This window comes from Canis lupus, chromosome 20 (genome assembly GCF_003254725.2).
Source record: "Canis lupus dingo isolate Sandy chromosome 20, ASM325472v2, whole genome shotgun sequence".
NCBI lineage: Eukaryota > Metazoa > Chordata > Mammalia > Carnivora > Canidae > Canis > Canis lupus.
In genome coordinates, this window is record NC_064262.1 from 2,203,243 (window position 1) to 2,220,059 (window position 16,817).

The 16,817-nt window shown below is 39.3% G+C and overlaps 1 protein-coding gene across 5 annotated transcripts in view; it reads left to right on the forward strand.

The window, feature by feature from the left end:
* Positions 1 to 16,817, forward strand: part of KBTBD12 (kelch repeat and BTB domain containing 12) — a 78,686-nt gene that overhangs the window by 50,822 nt on the left and 11,047 nt on the right. The window contains exons 6-8 of one of the 5 annotated variants that reach the window (XM_035702463.2): positions 123 to 320; positions 11,237 to 11,323; positions 13,571 to 13,589. In XM_035702463.2, the coding sequence (XP_035558356.1) occupies positions 123 to 320; positions 11,237 to 11,280 (242 nt within the window). In that variant the 3' untranslated portion in view covers positions 11,281 to 11,323; positions 13,571 to 13,589. Of the gene's footprint in view, positions 1 to 122; positions 321 to 11,236; positions 11,324 to 13,570; positions 13,696 to 16,817 lie in introns of those variants that run through there. The other 4 variants (XM_035702462.2, XM_025448111.3, XM_025448096.2 and 1 more) reach the window with 4 other exon arrangements.

The window sequence follows — 16,817 nt, forward strand, 5'->3', positions numbered from 1 at the left end:
GCAAGAAAGAGAAAAGTCAGAGGCCCATAAATATGTGATACAAACTGTTGGAGGAAGGGGGTGCTTGCCACAGAAAAGTTGCAATTCTTGATCATCTCATTTCTGTTTATCATTCTCTATAGGTGGAATTGGCTGTGTAGGTCGGGACAAAGGCCAGGTTCGAAAGTGCCTTGATGTGGTGGAGATCTATAACCCTGACGGGGACTTCTGGAGAGAGGGCCCACCTATGCCAAGTCCCCTACTCTCCCTTCGAACCAATTCTACCAATGCAGGAACAGTAGATGGGAAGCTCTATGTCTGCGGGGGATTCCACGGAGCAGGTATTGATTCAATTTTAAATGCTTTATAACTTCCCTCGGCATTGACTTTAGAGTTTAGTGACTGAGTACCTCACCAAAGCTCTGAACTTGAGTTTCCATGTCTGCAAAATGGAGTTGCTACCTCCACAGGCTATAGTAAGAGTTAAATGATATCTAGTTTATAATATGTCTGACATATAGCAGTCACTCAATAACTATTAATTGAATATGAAGAGTCAAGAAATGGGAGAAGCAAGTCTAATCCTGATTGCAGGGCTAAGAGGAGATTTGAAAACATGAAGAACAGGTAGAAATAGAATAATGAACAGAAGTGTTGGGGTTTAGCATGGTCTTTATTGACCAAGAGACCCTGATCTAAGAGGACGCTCTTATTCCTTCTCCACTATTACCATTTAAAATAAATTGCTTTAAATCATTTCTAGAATAATACCTAATGTATATATCTATTACTACATTTAGTTCCCATGTATCAAATTGTACCATCTTTGCAATACACAGTATGGATTTATAATTTTTAACATAACAGGGAAATTTTTAAATATACACAAATCTAATGAGCAGCTCTCTCCAAAGCTTGAGTAGTTGCATCAATAAATAAGGCAGAATACAGTTGTATTAAGATGACTAACTGTTCAATTCTAACCTGACTAATAGAAGCAGTAGGCCAGTACATATCCATGAAAAGCATGCCTTGAGAGCACTTAAAATTTGGAAGGGTGCCAGATTAAAATAAAGCTGACACTGCAGCAAAGCAAAGGCTTTTATAAGCCCACCTTAATTTTTAATGCACACCATTATATGGAAGTTAAAGAATAAAGTTATCATTATGAATTAAAAGAGACGGGAGATAAATGAACCCAATACAATGAGTGGGCCTTATTTAGTTCTTGATTCAAACAAATCCTCTGCAAAAAGATATTTTTCAGATAATCCGGAAAATTTTAATATGGACTAGAGTATTAGATGATAGTAGGGAATTGTTCATTGTCAGGTTATAATAATAATGGCATTGTGGTTTTGTATAAAGGAGAAAGAAAAAAGAAGAACGTGAACAATTACAGATCATTTAGAAGTATTTGTGGTTGACAGTGATATGCTATCTGAAATTTGCTTTCATGTACTCCAGCAAATACTTGTTAAAAAAGTGAATGGGGTAAGGGGGGCAAGAGCAGACTTTATAGCATTAGTAAAATGTTGATAATTGTTCAAGTTGGATAATGGATGCATCGGGGCATTATTTCACTACCTTTGTGTATGCTTGAACATTGCCATAATAAAAAGCTTTCATTTTCCTTTCTCTTTCTTCAGAGGACTTTCCAAAGAGGTTTTTAAAAAACTGTTTTAATATCTTTTATATTAAACATCATATGCTTGTGTAAAGTAATCTATCATAGTAGCCAGAAATCTGGCTCAGGAAGGAGATCTAATAACCAGTGCCCCTGGTTCACACTCTATGTATAAGGCTGGATACGAGGAGTCAGGAGAGAGATCCCAGCTGCTGGACCCATACATACACCAGAGCTCTCTTCCAGCTGTGATCACACACCTCCTCTCCATCCTCTGGCTTTTGGCTTTCTCTTGACCAGAAGAGGACAGAGAATACAGAGAGAGGGTAGCCTAAGGACATCCAGAGTGTTGAGTGGCAATTAGTATCTGAGGACCCGCAAGGTATTCTGTTTTGTCTTGTTTCTTTATCTTATCTTTCCTGGTATAATATTGAGTTAGTGAACTTATATCCTCCAGCTTTTCAAACATGTCTACACTCATACTATGAGACAACCTCTTTTCTTGGTACTGTAGTAGACTAACAATGCTTTCAGCCAGAGGGAAAGGGATTTATCATGTGAGCTCTCAAAGTCCATTTTAATTATTTGGTTCTAACATGGTGGATTTTCTGGGATTAGCTGAATGAATCATCACTGGGGTTTTATGAAAAATAGAGCAATTGTATAATAGCATGCCCATTATGAACCAACAACCACAGCATCAGACCTAAAAACAGGCAGTGAATCTTCTCTCCTTGTGTGACACAAACCTAGTCATTCCATTTATTTATTCAGAAAACCACAATCAAGAAAAAAATCTCTTATAATCTATTTAGTTAATTCAATAAAAAGGTGATTGAAACATAACTTTTTATAAGCATTTGGGATGCCATTGAGATATTCAACATGTGGTAGGAAAGACAGATACAAAAACATGTAATAAATACAGTGATTTGGTTTTGGTTAAAATGCACGTTGGAATACATATATTTTCTCCCCCAAGTCCCACTAAAATGACAGTAAAAGGAATAAACTCAGTTGTACAAAGGAAAGAAGAGGGTGGACAAGAGCAACCAAATTTTGGAAGCTGGAGGGCAGATGAATAAGTAGTAATTAGCCAGACCTGAGAAAGTTCAATCCTAAACTGGCCACAAGAAAAACAAGCAAACACATAAACAAAACCCTCAGATTTGTAGCACAGAACCCCAGGCAGCCTCAGGAATTGGCAACAACAAGTACATCAGGAGGATGGAATGAAGGTGATGCTTGTTGAAAGAGAAGAAGACCTGAATCTCCTGCCCCACTCTCAGTAGTGACACAGAGCCCCTCATCCACCCTAGTAGAGACCAAAGCTGAGGCCAGGAGTGGAAGGCAGGTACTCAGGACTTAAGCAGGCAGAGTAAGTGAACAATTGCACATGGAATATTGAGATCCCCACCTCTCTTCCTTCCTTGGCTCCTAGAATGTGGGCAACCATACCCTCCAGGTGGGGGACTAGAAGGCTCATCTTTGGGGACCCAACCAGCCCTGAAATCAGGCAAAGCCAAATCACCCTCTGGAGAACCTCACAGAGAAAGCTTCCATGGCATCCCACTCTTAAAGATGAGCAAACAGCTGGAGACTATCAGAGACTTGAGGAAAGTATGTACATCAGAGACAAAAATCAAAACAAATAAAGAAAAATAACCTGGAGGAAACAGAAACTGCAACAGGAGAAGTATCCTCAGAGACATAAGAGAAAACATTGCATCAAGGGAACAGAAAAGCAAATTTAAAGGAGTTCTTGGAAATTAAAAATATGGTAGCAGAAATTAAATATACAATAGGAAATTTGGAGGGTATGATGGGAGGAATGTCTCAGAAAGCAGAGCAAAAAGCAATTAGATAGAAAGTGAGAGAGAAAACAAGTCCAAAAGCCAATGTTTGAATGATAGTTCCAGTAAAAAAAAAAAAAAAAAAAAAAAAAGAGCAGAGAAACTGGGGGTGGGGGTGGGGGGATAAAATCACCTGTGAAATAAATTAAGAAATTTTCCCAGAGCTTGAAGTCACCAGATCGAAAGGATACACCATGTGAAAGATACACAGTGAATGGAAACAAACCCAAATGAAAGCATATCGCTGCGACCTTACAGAACACTGGAGCAAACAAGAGATCTCAAAAGCTTCTGGAGAGAGGGAAAAAGTTTCATACAAGTGTCGAGAATCAGAATGGCATCAGATTCTGAACCATGACATTGGAAGCTAGAAGAAAATGAAGCAAATGCCTTCAAAGATTCTATGGGGAAATTATTTTCCACCTACACTGCTATACCTGCCTAACTATTAATTAAGTGTGAGGGCACAAATTCATCAAGCAATGTCTCAAAACACGTATCTCCTATGTGCCCGTTTATTAGGATATGATTTGCCAAAAATGGACATGTAAACCAAAAAAAGAGTAGACATGGGATCCAGGGAACAGAATCAAACACAGTAGAGAGGAAGAAATTCCCAGGAGATGTTGAGAATGGCCACCTGCATGGCATGCCTGAGGAGCAACCCCCACAGAATGGAGCTGGTCAAAGGGCTCTGCAGGAGAAGAGTTCCAGAAGGGAAAACTGAATCTTAATGTTTTGTAAGATTTAGGCATTTAGACATTTGAAGAAGAACAATGAAAACTAACAAAATAAAACAATTGACTTTGAGAGAACAAAAAGTTGCACAGGAAAAGAAAATTTATGGCACACGACTTATCTGTGAATAGCTTTTATAATAATAATGTCTAATAATGCAAATATTGGGGATCCCTGGGTGGCGCAGCGGTTTAGCGCCTGCCTTTGGCCCAGGGCGCGATCCTGGAGACCCAGGATCGAGTCCCACATCGGGCTCCCGGTGCATGGAGCCTGCTTCTCCCTCTGCCTGTGTCTCTGCCTCTCTCTCTCTGTGTGTGTGACTATCATAAATAAATAAAAATTTAAAAAATAATAATAATGCAAATATTAAATATTAAGGGAACCAAAATTACACCTTAACTATCCTGGAAAAAATGAGAAACCAGAAGGTAGGCAAATGTGGGCCTGTGAAAGAAAGGTGAAACCACATTTTCTACAGTGGACATCAAGAGTCAATGCCTTCATCTTAGAAACGAGGAAGTAGCAGTAATATAAAAATGTTATTTAGAAATATAGTGCTCGATGCTGGAAGGCTCAGCTGGAGTTGAAAGAGGAGCAGTCCATGGCGAGGAGGGGAGGAGAGAACTATTTTTAAGGAGTAGGCCAAAAGCTATTTGACCTTTTACATCATTGCATGTACAACTGATAAAAACTAAATTTAAAATGTATAAACTTAAAAAAAAAAAATAATAAAATGTATAAATAATAGTACATCTGATGGAGGAATAACAAGGGAGTATGAAGGAAAATATTAATGAGTACATCTGTTAGGAGATAATTCTCCATGAGTCTCAGGCATTTCTGCATGTCTTATGAGCAGAAACACTGATGTCTTTGACCTGGACTACCTTTTTAAGCATGTTTATAGAGCAGACAGCCCAGAAGACAGAAACAGTGTTCCCCCTTCCATAGCAAAAGGCAGGCATTACTGGCCATTATATAAGGGCCATGAGGCCTGGGTGGCTCAGTCGGTTAGGCACCCGATGTTGATTGTGACTCAGGTCATGATCTCAGGGTTGTGGGATCCAGCCCTGCATTAGCTCTGTGCTCGGGGGGAGTCGGCTATCTCCCTCTCCCTCTCTCTCTCTGCCTCTCCCCACCAAATAAATAAATAAATAAATAAATCTTAAAAAAAAAAAAAGATTTGGGGTCTTAAGCTCAAGGTTCCTCTCCTACAATGCAGCCTACCTACTGTAGAGGTATCACCTGTCACTTTTCATGTTGCCCTGTGGGAACTGGGTCTCAAATAACTAATGCTGATGCACTGGCTAATGCTATTGCTATGAATGACATTGTCCTTCATCTCAGACCTAGGAGTTTCACATTATCTCTCAGTGTCCACAAAACTGTAACAAGCTAACCTGCAAAATCTCAGACTCTGCACAGTTCTTGATAGAGACCTGGGACTCACCGGGGAGAGGGGGGTGGGTACAAAAAAACAAAAACAAAACCTCTTTCTCCACCTCCAACACAGAGTGAGGAAACCAAAATGATGTTTCAAAAACATCAGAGCTCATTAACACCAATCCTTCACAAACTTACAAAATAAAGAAGAGGAAAGAACACTTTCCAATTCATTCTGATACCAAAACTAAACACAAAGACATTGCAAGACAACTACAGGCCAGTATTCGTTATGAATAAGGAAGCAAAAATCCTCAACAAAATACTAGGAAACTGAATCCAGCAACAAAAAAAACTTATACACCATTCCAAGCAGAACTTATCCCAAGAATGCAGAGTTAGTTCACCATATGAAAAGTAACCAATGCAATACACTGTATTGCTAGTATGAAGGACAAAAAACCAAGCTGATCATTTCAATATATGCAGAAAAAATATGTCAGAATCCAACACCCATCCATGACAGTAACACCCAGAAAACTGCAAATAGAAGGGAACTTCCACAACATGATTAGAAGCATCTGTGAAAACCCCACAGCTAACATCAGACTTAGTGGTCAAGGACTGAAACCCCTAAAATCAAGAACAAGACAAGAATGTCTGTTTTTTCCACTTCTATTCAACATTATACTGGAGGTTCCAATCAGGGCAATTAGGAAAGAAAAATAAAAGACATCCAGGTGAGACAAGAATAAATAGTTGCGTATGACATGATCTTTTATTTAGAAAATCCTAAAGAATACAAGCACCAAAAAAAGCTTTTAGAGCTAATAAATGAATTCAGCAAGGCCACAGGATGCAAGATCAGTGTACAAAAAAAAAATTGTATTTCTATGCACTCACAATGAACAATCTGAAAATGAAATTAAGAAAACAATTCCATTTATAATAGTATCAAAAAGAATAAAATACTTAGGAATAAATGTGACTCCAAAAGTGCAGGACTTCTATTGTGAAAACTCCAAAGCATCATGAAAAGAAACTGAAAACTTAAATAAAATATGAGATATTGCACCCAAAAATTGACATGCTTATCCTAAAATGCATGTGGAAATGCAAGAGTCCTAGAATATGCAAAAATCTTAAAAAGGAACAAAATTAGAAGACTCACATTTCCTAATTTCAAAATTTAGAAATATTGTCTATTTTTTAACAGCCCAAAAGTAGAAACAACACAAGTCTCTACTTATTAATGAATACACAAAGGAAATATGGTACATTCATACAATGGAATATTATTTGCCAGTAAAAAGGAATGGAGTACTAACACAAACTACCATGTAAATAAACCCTGAAAACATTATGCTAAGTGAAAAGAAGCTGTCACAAAAGACCTTGCATGATTCTATTTATGTGAAATGTACAGAAAAGGCAAATGCATAGAGATAGGAAGTAGATTTGTGGTTGTCAGGGGGAATCAGAGACAAGAAATGACTGCTAATGGGTACAGGGTACAGGGTTGCTTTTTAAGGAAACAGAAATGTCATGAAATTAGATGGTGGTAATGGTTCCACAGCTCTGTGAACATACTAAAACACACTGAATTACATATTTTTTAAAAGATTAATTTTATGGCATGTAGATTATATCTCAATAAAGAAGTTTTAATAAAGGGAACTCTTCCCTTTTCTGCCCCCAAAGTAATCAGCTTTTGTGTTTGACACTCATGAGGAGAATTCACTGAATTGCCCACAGGGAGAGTGCGTGGAGATGAGTTCTTTGCTCAGAAGAAGCAGAAATGGTTCAAAGGAGAAACAGAAATGTAGATATAGGTTTCTAGAGACAAAGAGCGAGAGATGGTGGTGGCAGGTGACACCTAGTGGCAGGAATCTATTCCCTGCTCATAAAAGGCTCCAGGAGGAGATGACAACATAGTGGCCAAAGGAACTTGCAAGAGATTCCTGTGTCAATATGCTTGACACACAGAAATCTTGCCTTTTGAGGGACCAGCTGAGCTTGGAGAGCAGGCATCTTGGTGATAGTTATAATGAACTGACTACCAAAACCCCCCTCCTGGGGCTTTTCTAGCTGCAGTGAGCCTCCAGGATTCTTGAATATCCCACAAGGAAGGGGCTCCTCCCAAAGGACTCAGCTGGCTTCCTGCTGACAAAGCCCCCACTTTGGCTCTTATTCCAGCTACTGGATCTTTAAGACTCGGCTGTGTCTTCCTTCTAGCCCCTGGTTTTAGCCTGTTTCTGCCTAAGCCTCTGGTGCAGGATCCCCTCATCTCCCACCCCTGCAGCAGCCAGTTGTCACACACAATATTTCCAATCTGTGGAAAATTCCTTCCAAAGAATGGAACACAGGAACTCCTTGAGCAAGCTGAGTGAACTCTCGTTTCTCCATTTTAGCTCTACCTGGCTACCCAATGAGTGGGACTCTGGGCAGAGAGGTTCCTCCAGAGTCCAGCCCTAAGTCCCTTCTGCTTCCAGTCCTCCTTAACCATCTGACATATTTTCACCATCTTCCTTGGATAATTCTAGGAGACCCAGGAATCTGTCTGTCCTCCCCCCAGGACCAGAGAAGCTCTCTTCCTCTCCATCCCCAGCAAGAATTTCTCTCAAACCACCTCTCTGTCTTTCTCATTCAGCCTGGGGCCTAGTCCTAAAGGTCGAGAGGCTGCCGAGGACAAACCTGAATTATCAAAAAGAGAAAACACATTGGAAAGTATTTCAAAAAATTAATTACCTCACGAACAAATGTAGAGTAACAGTTACGTGGTGTTGTCTCTGCTAGGAGCTGTTCTGAGCACTTTGCCTATGTTAATTTATTTAATTATCACAAGAGCCTGTGAGGTAGATGCTCTAATTACCTTTACAGACTATGGCAGAAACAGAAGCCACCTAAAGAGGTCACACAGAGGGTAAATGCTGAATCTGAGACTCAAAATCCAGATAGTCTGGCCCCAAAGTCTGTATTTTTTAACCAGGAGGCTAAATTGTCTCTCCATACCAGACAAATTAAATCAGAATATTTGGGTATGGGGCCTGGGCATCAATATTTTTTCAAAGCTCTTTAGATTCCTCTAATATGTGGTCAGGATTGAGAACCACTGCCCTGGCTAATGTCCGTTGTTCATTCATTCAACAAAGCTTTATTGAATGACTTCAAGGTAATAAGCCTATGTCAAGCCCTGGAGAAAAAATATATGCAGCCCCATCCCTGAAGGAGCAAAGTGAGGGCAAAACAGGAAGTTACTACATGAGTGGACTAATGCTTTCAGCCAGAGAAGAGTGTAGCTGTGTTCCTAAGAGAAATAGCTGATTCTAGGTTTGGAGCACAAAAACTGTGAGGTGAGCTTAGGATACCTTGTTATACCAGAAAGCAAGTGAACTGTCAGAGACTTATAAGGGAGCCATATCAAAAGACAGAGAAGCCAGCCTAAAGGAGCAGTCAGTGGCCAAATTTGGAATCATTTAAACATCAAAAATCAGGGCAGCAGTTTAGTGCCATCTTCAGCCCAGGGTGTGATCCTGGAGACCTGGGATTGAGTCCCATGTCAGGCTCCCTGCGTGGAGCCTGCTTCTCCCTCTGCCTATGTCTCTGCCTCTCTCTCTCTGTCTCTCATGAATAAATAAATAAAAATTTAAAAAGAATAAAGGGAAACTTCTAAAAAAAAACCTCAAAAATCATTATTAAATATTGATTGAATATATAACAAATGTAGAAGGAATGCTAAAGAATATATAGAATTCTCATTTTTCAACTCCTAATATAGTAATTGGTTCAGGCAAATCATCAAAGGTTATGCACAGGATATGCACATGGCACCAAAGTATTACCCAATATTAACTACAATACTAATAGTAACTACAATGAGGAAAAATACATACTTTTTCAGTGGTGAAATAGGATGGTCACCATAGTAACCAAATAATCATCATTAAAAATGTGATAATCATATAGTACAATTGACCCTTGACCTCCTCATGCAGTCAAAAATCCACATACAGCTTTTGACTCTCCAAAAACTTAATAGTCTACTCTTGACCAGAAGCCTTACCGATAACATAAACAGTCAATTAACACATATTTTCTATGTTATGTGTATTATATACTAAAATAGTTACATTAAAATAAGCTAGAGAAAAGAAAATGTTAAAATCATAGGAAGGAGAAAATATATTTACAGTACTATACCATATATACTGAAACAAATCGGCATATCAGCAGACTCATGCGATTCAAACCCATGTCATTTAAGGATCAGCTGTATTTTCTTTCTCTGTAATACAGTAGGAAGGATTCTTGCCCACCTACCACCACCAAAATGATAAACTTGTGTCTAATCAAGCCTCTAGACTTCCAAATTATAGGGAATACAAAAAAGAGGAACAAGTTAAATGACCCTATGAGGAAACAGACAGATTCAGGATGTGGATATTCAAACAAGAAAACTGGCCCAGACCTTAAAAAAAAAAAGTTACCATCAAGGGGAAAAAATGGTGGTGCCATTCTAAATAAAAAGAGATAAAAAAAAAAAGAGAGAGAGAGAGAGATCAGAGAGACATAAAAAATCAAATATAAAGTGTGTTTATTGGATTCTTTTTTTTAAATTTTTATTTATTTATGATAGTCACACAGAGAGAGAGAGAGAGAGGCAGAGACACAGGCAGAGGGAGAAGCAGGCTCCATGCACCGGGAGCCCGACGTGGGATTCGATCCCGGGTCTCCAGGATCGCGCCCTGGGCCAAAGGCAGGCGCCAAACCGCTGCGCCACCCAGGGATCCCTGTTTATTGGATTCTGATTGAAAAGACCAGTCATGTAAGACATTTTTGGGACAACTAGGGAAATCAGAACATGGACAGGATATTATTTAATGTGATAGAATTAAGGTTTTTCCTTAGGTGTGATAATGGTATTGTAATTATGTAAAGAAATATCTTTATTCTTAGAAGAAGCATGCTGAGTATCTAGGGATGAAGTGTCATGTCTGCAATGAATTTTTAAGGGTTTGAGAAAAAGAAAATTTGTGTTCATGTGTACCCATGAGGGAGGCAGTAAAAATATGGAAACATGTTAACTATTATTGAATCTAGGTTTAAAGTCTGCAGGTATTCATTGTATTCTTTCAACTGTTTCAAATTTCTCAAAATAAAAAATTGAGAAAGGAGCAAAAAGCTTTGGTGGCAACTACATGATCAACTTCTGTTTTATCCTAGGACTGTTGGTCACAGAGAGAAATATAGTACAATTGAATTTGTCTGTTTTACCATTGTAATTTCAGTGTTCCCAGAGAAATTGTACTAAAAATTGTAATATCCTGAAGGAGAGTTGCTACTTTTGTTTTTTATATGTTGTATATATTGTTTGTATTTCCAAAAATAATGGAGATCGTTTAAAGAATAAGCATATGTGCAATGAAACTAAAAACATGCTTTGTATTAAGTGGAAGGATTAACTGTTAATTTTATCAGAAAACCTAAGCTAAGAAAAAGTCCAGAATTTAGCTCAGCTTCCTGGCCACCAAGGCAAAGAAGGAAAAACAATGGGTTCTAAAGCTTCTGTTGAGGGAAGCATACAAGTGTCTCCTTATACTGCTTCTCAACCAAGTCGGCCTCATTCTTTTCTCACTTCCATCTGTGTTCTTCCCAGAGACCTTCCATGATGCAGGGCAAGATGGCGCAACAAGAGGCTAGAGCAGTGGAGTGAGGATCAGTTCATGTGCAGGAGATCAGGAAGGTAATATCCTCCAACAACCAGGACCTCCTGTCAGTAGAGAGTGAGAGGCTAGCTTGCCCTTCTGAAATCCTGTGGCCTCACTGCATCTGTTCCTGTCCTGACTGCTAAGGAACTAACTCCCTGTTCCACACCAGCTTTTCCCTCCACACCAATTGGCCTCATTTTCCAATTAAGTTTCCAATAAATAAAAGTAACCATCTGCCTTAGGCTGAGCTCCTCCAAAAATAGACACTGATACAGGATTTGAGTTACATGGTTCTGGGAGACATTAAGAGAAGGGAAGAGAGAAAGACAGGAAAGAAAGGTGGCCAGGAGGAAGAATTAATTGGCAGATTACCACCGTGGGCCACTGGCATTCAACCCCATTGGAAAACTCAGAGACAGTATGGATCAGCCTCTGGGTTGTTCCCTATGCTGGAGAATCTGAGGTATTTATCCTCAGATTGACTTCTTGGCACTCCCAACCTGCCCCACTTTAACTGAGAAAAATCCTCAGGCAAAGAGTAGCAGGTGGATATAATCAGCATGTTCTGGAACAAACGTCACAAAGAGGATATGGCTGACAGCTGATCCATCAAGGATATCACTGACGGTGCCTTCTACAGCATCCTAACCACCCACCTTTAAACAAAGAGGGTTTATTACTTCTAACTAAAAAGATGCAACTGAACAGATTCAGCTTCTTGTGGTTTTAGCCGACTGTCACCGTTTTCATCTTGCACCAGCTTCTTCTTATCATGTAATCACTGGTTTTGCATTCTTTTTTCTAGAATGCATCCAAGAATAGGAATGCAGCCTCAGTGCTCTGTGCTGAGCTGGCATACAGATCTATGCATGCTTTATAAGTTTTTGCAAACTTGAATGGTTGACATTGATTGATTCGTAAGCATGACAATTTTCTCTCCTATCTCCAAGCTGGGAAAGGTTGGACAAGTCTGCTGGACTACAGGCAGCAGGGAAGGCCAGGATTGCATACTATTTTCAACATTGACATCACAATGGCCATGACAGAATCGAATTTAGGGAACTCTGTTCTTAATAAAACTTACTCAGAAATAATTTCAAGCTTACAGAAAAGTCATAAAAATGAAAATAGCATAATCAATACACAGATTCACCTATTTAACAAGTTGCCCCTTTTGCTTTATTTAGCATTTGCTTAGTCACTGAAGCCATCTGGCCGTAGGTATGTATATATTCATACATGTGGACAGATACAGAACTTTGTTCTAATCATATGCGAGTAAGTTACATACATCAAGTCCACCCCTAAATATCGGAGTCTGGGGAACAAAAAGAATACTCTCTTACATAACCACAGTGTAACTAACAATTTTAGGAGTTTTAACATTGATTCATACTTTCATTTACTCTTAGTATTCTAGTTTTGCCAATTGACCCAATAATGTCCTTTACAGCATTTTTTCCTCTCCATACCCATCTATGATCAGGCATTGCATTTTGTTGATATGTCTCTTCAGTTTCCTTAAATCAGAAATATTTCTACATACATTTTTTGCCTTGTATAACATTGGCATTGTAAAATAATATGGTCTTCCCCTCCTTTTAAATAAAATATTCCTCTTCTGAGATCCAGCCAATGTTTCCTTGTGATTAAACCCAGGTTATGTATTCCTGGCTAGAATATCACATTCCTGCTGTGTTCTTCTCAGGACATGACATCTAGAGGCAAATCAAGCCCATTGGCCTTCCCTGGCAGTGTTATTTTTATTTACCTGGTCAAGGTATTGTCTAACTTCACCATTGTATGGTTACTATTTTTTCCTCGCAACTGATAGGCAATCTGTGAGGAGATGCTTTAAAACCACGCATTCTCATTTTTTCACTTAATATCTCCCAGAAATCACTCCATATCAGGTAATAGAGATCATCCTGTCTCATTTTAACAGCTGGGTAGTGTTCCATTGTGTGTATGTATCATAGGAACTCTGTTCTTTATTTTTTTGCCAAGGTAACTCCCCAACATCTCTTTGGACCAAAAGCTAGGGCCAGCTCCCTGATTTTAACAAGAGACTGTAAACGGGGTCCCAGTCAAGATGGAGTAAGCACCTGTCACCCTATCTCTCCCACTGAATGAAAGCACCCCTGGGCAGAATGCTTGGGGCAGCTACCTGAGAACTCTGAAACTAAAAGGTCATGGGCAGATTGAAGAAGAAAACCAGAACTTGCAGTATCAGCAAATCAATAAGTTCCCCCATTTGTTTCCCCTGGTACCCATTGGCCAAGACTCAAAGCCTGCCAGAAACCTCGAACTTCGCACCAACGGTGAACAGAAAGAGCTCCAAGAGAAGCCCTCTACTTCTTTTTCAAGAAACAAGAGAGAGGACGACATGGGTCAGAGAAAATGGAAGGTATTTTCTTCTTCTTCATTCTTTCCCACTTCATTCTTTCCCACCCCAACCTTCAGGAAATGAGAGGTCGTGACTGGCAGCAGCAGGGTCTGGGCTGGCACCCTGCTCTCTTGACCAGAGGAACTTTGGTCCCAAGAGTGTGAAGAAAGAGCCCATTGCTTTTCTCTCTCAATCTATTGGCACTGAGACCTGGAAGCAAACACACTCAAGGAAAGTGTGCAGGAGTGTAGGGAATCTAAAACCCCAGCTTTTTAGCTAAAAGACTAGGAATGGAACCTAGAGACTTCCTAGGGGCAAAAAGTGTCAGGAAGATTGCAGATAGGAGCGAGCTCAAGAAAACCATCCCATAGCTTTTGGCTTTTGGCTCAGAGGAAGTAAAGGTGCTACTGTGTTAAGTCACCCCAAATCCGGGTTCATCTGACACCAGCCATCTCCACCATGCCACCTAGGTTCAACCTCAAGGAGATCAAAGTCATATGCCTGCCACATTTGTCCTAGCCCCGAAGATCAGACCCTGGGTCTTTCCCAAAAAAACATTGATGATCACATAGCCAAGGCAACCGGTTGTTGGAAGGGTCTAAGGATTTCAGTGAAACTGACCATTCAGAACAAACAGACCCAGATGGAAGTGGTACTTTCCACCTCTGCCCTGACTATCTAAGGCCTTAAGGAACACCAGAAGACAGAAAGAAGCAGAAAAATATTAAGCACAGTGGAAATAATCACATTTGATGAGATCGTCAACATTGCCTGAGAGATGGCGGCACTGTGCTTTAGCCACTAAAGCCACTGAGCTTTAGCCAGGTTCCATCTCTGAGATGGAACTGAAGAGATCCTGGAGACTGCCCACTCTGTGGGCTGCAGTGTTGATGGTCACCAGCCTCATGACATCATAGATGGTATCAGTAGTGGTGCAGTGGAATGCTGGTTAGTTAGAACCACAAAGGAAAATATTTCAATAAAGGATCATTTGACAATCAAATAAAAAGATCCCATAAAGTTGGTTATGAGTTCCTGGGCTCATGCTCCACCTGCATATGGATGATTTAGCCCTAAATGGTATACCAAAGTCTTTGAGAACTGATCTGAATAATAATCACTGCTCAGTCCCTGCCTGGCCACTGTGTAATACACCCATGAGAGAGCCCAATGACATTGCAAGGGCTTTGAAAACTGAGCTGACAGTTTGTGGGAGCACAGCCCACAAAAGGTAGGTAGGTACTGGCAATATACCTCACTGGGTCAGTTTTCTACTTTAAAAAAAAATCAATATTTTTTCATAAGATTTAAACAAGACCCAGATTCATAATATTCACAATGCCTATATGTAATTCAGAATTTTTGACATACCAAGCACCAAGAAAATATCAACATCTCACAACAGAGAAGACAAGACAACATGCCAGCTCTGGGATGAGACGGATTTTGAAATAACTAGGCAAACACATTAAAGCGGTAATTATAATAGGGCTCCAAGAAGTGACTACTTTTGAAAGGTATGTAAAGATAGAAAGTCTCAGTAGAGAAATGGAAGTAACTTAAAATTTTTTTTCTAAAGATTTTATCTATCTTGGAATCCCTGGGTGGCTCAGCGGTTTAGCACCTGCCTTTGGCCCAGGGCGCGATCTTGGAGTCCCGGGATCGAGTCCCGTGTTGGGCTCCTGGCATGAGGCCTGCTTCTCCCTCTGCCTGTGTCTCTGCCTCTCTCTCTCTATGTCTACCATGAATAAATAAATAAAATACTAAAAAAATAAAAAAAGTATTTAAAGATTTTATCTATCTTTTCATGAGGGACACAGAGAGAGGCAGAGAGAGAGAGAGAGGCAGAGACAGGCAGAGGGAGAAGCAGGCTCCATGCAAGGAGCCTGATGCAGGATTGGATCCCAGGATTCTGGGATCATGTCCTGAGCCAAAGGCAGACTCTCAATCACTGAGCCACCCAGGTGTCCCTAGAATTAATTTTAAAAAAGAAAAGAACCAAATGGAAATTTTGGAAGTGAGAAATGAAATAACAAATAGATTACCAACTGGGATCAATATCACAATGGAGATGACAAGAAAGAGTGAAAAGTGAGTACTTTTGAATCTAGACAAATAAAATTATCCAATTGAAATAACAAAGAGAAAAAAAATTGGAAAAAAGTGAGCAGTCTTGGGGACCTATGAAACAATGTTAAAGGATCTAATACTCATGCCGTGATCCCAGAAGTAAAGGAGAAGGAACATGGGCAAAGAAAAAAAATATTTAAAGGAATAATGGCTGAAAACTTGCCAAATTTGGTTAATAAAATATACTTACAGATTCAAAAAATTCACCAAACTAAAAACAGGGTATACTTGAAAAAACCCACACCCCAACACATCATAACCAAACTTCTAAAAACTAAAGATAGAGAAAATATCTTGAAGAAGCCAGAGAAGAATAACAGATAACATATGAAGGGAAAGTATTAGAATGAGTGTGGATTTCTCAAGTTAGGTCAGAAGGCAATGGAACAAAATTTTTAAGCTCTGAAAAAAAATTATCTGGAATTCTATATGAGCAAAAATATCCTTCAGAAATGAGAGTAAAATTAAGGCATACTGTGATGGAAAAGAATTAAGAGAATTTATGACCAACAGATCTGCCAACAAAAAGTTAAAGAAAATTCCTCAGATAGAAGGCAAATGATATAGAGAAAGTTGGAACCTCAGAAATCAAGGAAGACAAACAAATGGTAAATACCTGGATAAATATAATGGACTACTTTTCTCTTCAGTTCTTTAGAGTATGTTTGATAGCAGACAACAAGAATTTTAACTTTGACAGTGTTTTTTTTTTTTTAAGTTTCTATTTTAATTCCAGTTAGTTAACACACAGTGTTACATTAGTTTCAGGTGTATAATATAGTGATTCAACACTTCCATACATCACCCTGTGTTCTTACAACAAATGCATTCCTCATTACAAGAGCAATCCCCGTCACCTATTTCACCCATCCCCCAACTCACTTCCCCTCTGGTAATCAATCATCAGTTTGTTCTCTATAGATAAGGGTCTGTTTCTTGATATCTCTGTCTCTGTCTCTCTCTCTCTCTCTCTCTGTCTCTCTCTTTTCCCTTATTTTTTTGAATACCATATA